Genomic DNA, 2,916 nt, shown 5'->3' with positions numbered 1-2,916 from the left:
TAGGAAATAGGACATAGGTACAGAGTTGGGAGCCTCTGTGAGCAACCTCTCTTCACCATGGATTCTGTCCAGGGTTACATGGGAAAGAAGGAAAAGGGGACTATGAAAAGAAGAACTAAGTCTCCTTACCTCCTAGGGTTCTCTCCTGGTAAAGACCCTGGTGAGAGAGACATGAGAGGGGAAGAAGCAAGGTCAAGGAAGATCTCAAAGGAGGAAATGGAGGGCCCAGTCCTTACCCACTTCTTTATTTGTTCAGTCCCTGAGGGGTTTCATTCTGTCTTTGCCACACTCACCCCTACAGATGGATCCTTGGCAGAGGAGTGCCAGCAAGAGAAGGCAGAAGAGGAGGAGGAGGAGGAGGGAGGAAACACAGCTGAGGACAATGAGGAGGGTGTTACTGGGCTGTGAATCTGCGATGGGGGAGAGAGAAGAATCTTCATAAGTCGCTGTCCTGAGGGGACCCTGTCCTTCCCTGAAATTGTCCCTGAATTTTGTCTACACTACCACCCTCGAACAGTTAAACACAAACGCTTCTCAGAGAGGGCTTATCTCTTGGAATTAGGGTGAGAAAGCCAGAAACCAGGATAGACATGTGTGGGTCACCAGGGAGCATGAGAGGAGGGAAGTCTCATGACCCAGCCCACACCCTTACTCTCTAAAGTCCTGGAATTGAGGAAAGAGTCAATATGTCTGTTGTCTCTTATACTGGGTCTCTTGGCCAGAGCCAAGGCCTTGGTTTCAATTCCTTGCAGGACCGAAGAGGAGGAGTGGTTGTTGGCATTCTCCAGTGGGTCCTGTGGAGTTCTGCCTCTCACCTCTCACCTCTCACTATAAGCTGCAGGGGGTCACTATGTTGTGTCCAGAAGCTTCCATTGGTGTTGAGTTGGTATCTGCAGCTGTAATTGCCAGAGTCCTTGAGGGTCACATGAGTCAGGATGAACAGGGCTCCATCTTGAGTGGGATCTGTGCCTGGCAGGGTTTTGTCATCTCCTTCCTTGTAGAGAGCAAACCTAGAACCTCTTAAGGGCCCCCAGCACCGGAGGGTCACACTGGCCCCTGAGGCCACCTCTGGGCCAGGCCAGGCTGAGAGGGAAGGCTTGGGAAGTGCATCTGGAAACACAAATAGATGCCAGAGAATCTTAAGGTCCTTTCCACGTGAGGAATGGGGATAAGGAGAAGCAAGAGCCCGGAGTTTCCTGAAGAACTCCCTGACCATCAGCACCTGCTTCCATTGGCTCTTTGGTCATTCCTTGCCCCAAACTACCTTCTTGGGCAGGGGTGGATGCTAAGCCTCAGATGTTCTCTTTCCATCATTGTCTCTAGAACCTGGAACAGTACCCAAGATGGCCCATTCTTCCCCTTTTTCTTTTCCCTTCCATAGGTACCAGCAGCCCCTGTCCCAACCTCTACCTCATGATGCTCAAAAGAGCCCCCTCCCACCAATATGCCATTTCAGACTTCCTGGGCTCCCTCTTAATCCTGACTTCCAATCTTCTACTTTATTCCCTGGGAACCTGGACACACCCTCACCTGTCACCCACAACTCTAGGACCTCGCTGGGCTGAGAAACCTGGTATGGAACCATCCTCGTATAGTAGACACAGCTGTAGTTGCCAGCATCCTGGGCCCTCACAGAGAGGAGGGGAAAGTCAGCCAAGGTCCCAGCTGGGCTCTGGCTCTGCACGGGCTGAGGGGTCCCCAACTTCAGTAGAGTGAATGTCACCCTCCAGAGGGATGACCGATGGGGCTGCCGGCACTGAAGTGTAACATGCATCCCGGGCTCCACCACAAGGCCTGGGAGGGCTGAAAGGGAAGGCTTGGGCAGAGAGCCTGTGAGAGGAAGAACATGGGCTGGGAAGGAGGACGCCTTGGTCAAAGTGTGCTCTGCCTCTGCATTACTGTGTGACCTTGGACCAGTCACTGGCTCCATCTGAGCCTCTGTCATTTCCTCTGTAAATGAGGGAGTTGGAATAGAAGATTTCTCAGCACGTTCGAGCTCTAGCAATTCAGGAATCTAAAGAGACTTTCACATTTGAGGAAGCCCATCCAACCTTTGGTCTTGGGCCTCTGATGACTCTTGGGTGAGAAGGTCATGACCCCTCACTTTTCATCTGGGCTGTCACAGACAGGCCCAGGGCTCAGACTAAAACCAGGGCTCAGATCATGAGAAATGGCAGGACTCATTACCAGATTCAGTCACTTACTTGATGTGTGACCCTGGCCATGTCATTCCCTCCCTCTGGGCCTCAGTTTGCTCATTGGTAATGGGAGGCTTTGACCTCAAGAATCTCCAAGGCCTCTTTCAGCTCTGGGTCTCTGTGACTCTTCTCCTGACTCTCAACACAGTCCCCACCATCACCTTTCTTCCCAGATTCTAGATCAGAATAGAAATGCCTCACTTCTTCCAAGACCCCTGAGTTCTGCCAGGCCCCAGGGTAGAGCTGGCTGTGTAGACACCAGGCTCTTGTCCCTGTGACACCCGTGTCTGGGTTGAGAGCACAGGGGTCATACTCAGAGTTATTTTGGGGCCCACACACCCCTCACCTGGCACCACCAGCTCCAGGGCCTCACTGGGCTCTGATTCTCTAGCAGACACTGTCCGTTCCCTGTAGGTACAGCTGTAGCTCCCAGTGTCCTCAGGTCTCACAGGTGGTAGGGAGAAGTCAGTCCAGAGACCTGCTGAGGTCTGCTGCTGTAAAGCCTCCCGGGTCCCGGCCTTCCACAGAGTAAAGGTCACCTCTTCAATGGAAGACAGTTTGGGCCTTGAGCACCAGAGAGTGATGGTGGCCCCTGGGGCCATCACGAGGCCAGGTTGTGCCCACAGAGTAGGCTTGGGCAGTCGTCCTCATGAGAAAGAGAGACACCAAATGTCAGGGTCAGGCTGACCCTTCAAGCACCCCTCCCTTAACCCCTTAA

General features: G+C 52.9%; 1 protein-coding gene across 1 annotated transcript; it reads right to left on the bottom strand.

Moving 5' to 3' along the window:
* Positions 1 to 129: 129 nt before the first annotated feature.
* Positions 130 to 2,906, bottom strand: LOC114028967 (immunoglobulin superfamily member 1-like; the record flags this gene model as incomplete). The annotated part of the gene is made up of 5 exons (XM_027843305.1): positions 2,545 to 2,906; positions 1,531 to 1,830; positions 823 to 1,110; positions 294 to 410; positions 130 to 157 (listed from the first exon to the last, which is right to left on the bottom strand). Coding segments are annotated over exons 1-5 (989 nt in total), but the record flags the coding sequence as incomplete, so codon positions are not given.
* Between the last annotated feature and the right edge of the window lie 10 nt (positions 2,907 to 2,916).

The sequence above is a fragment of the Vombatus ursinus genome, unplaced genomic scaffold, assembly GCF_900497805.2.
Source record: "Vombatus ursinus unplaced genomic scaffold, bare-nosed wombat genome assembly UNPS02005037.1, whole genome shotgun sequence".
Lineage (NCBI taxonomy): Eukaryota > Metazoa > Chordata > Mammalia > Diprotodontia > Vombatidae > Vombatus > Vombatus ursinus.
The sequence above is the reverse complement of the archived record's forward strand: the minus strand, read 5'-3'. Positions and strand labels throughout refer to the sequence as shown.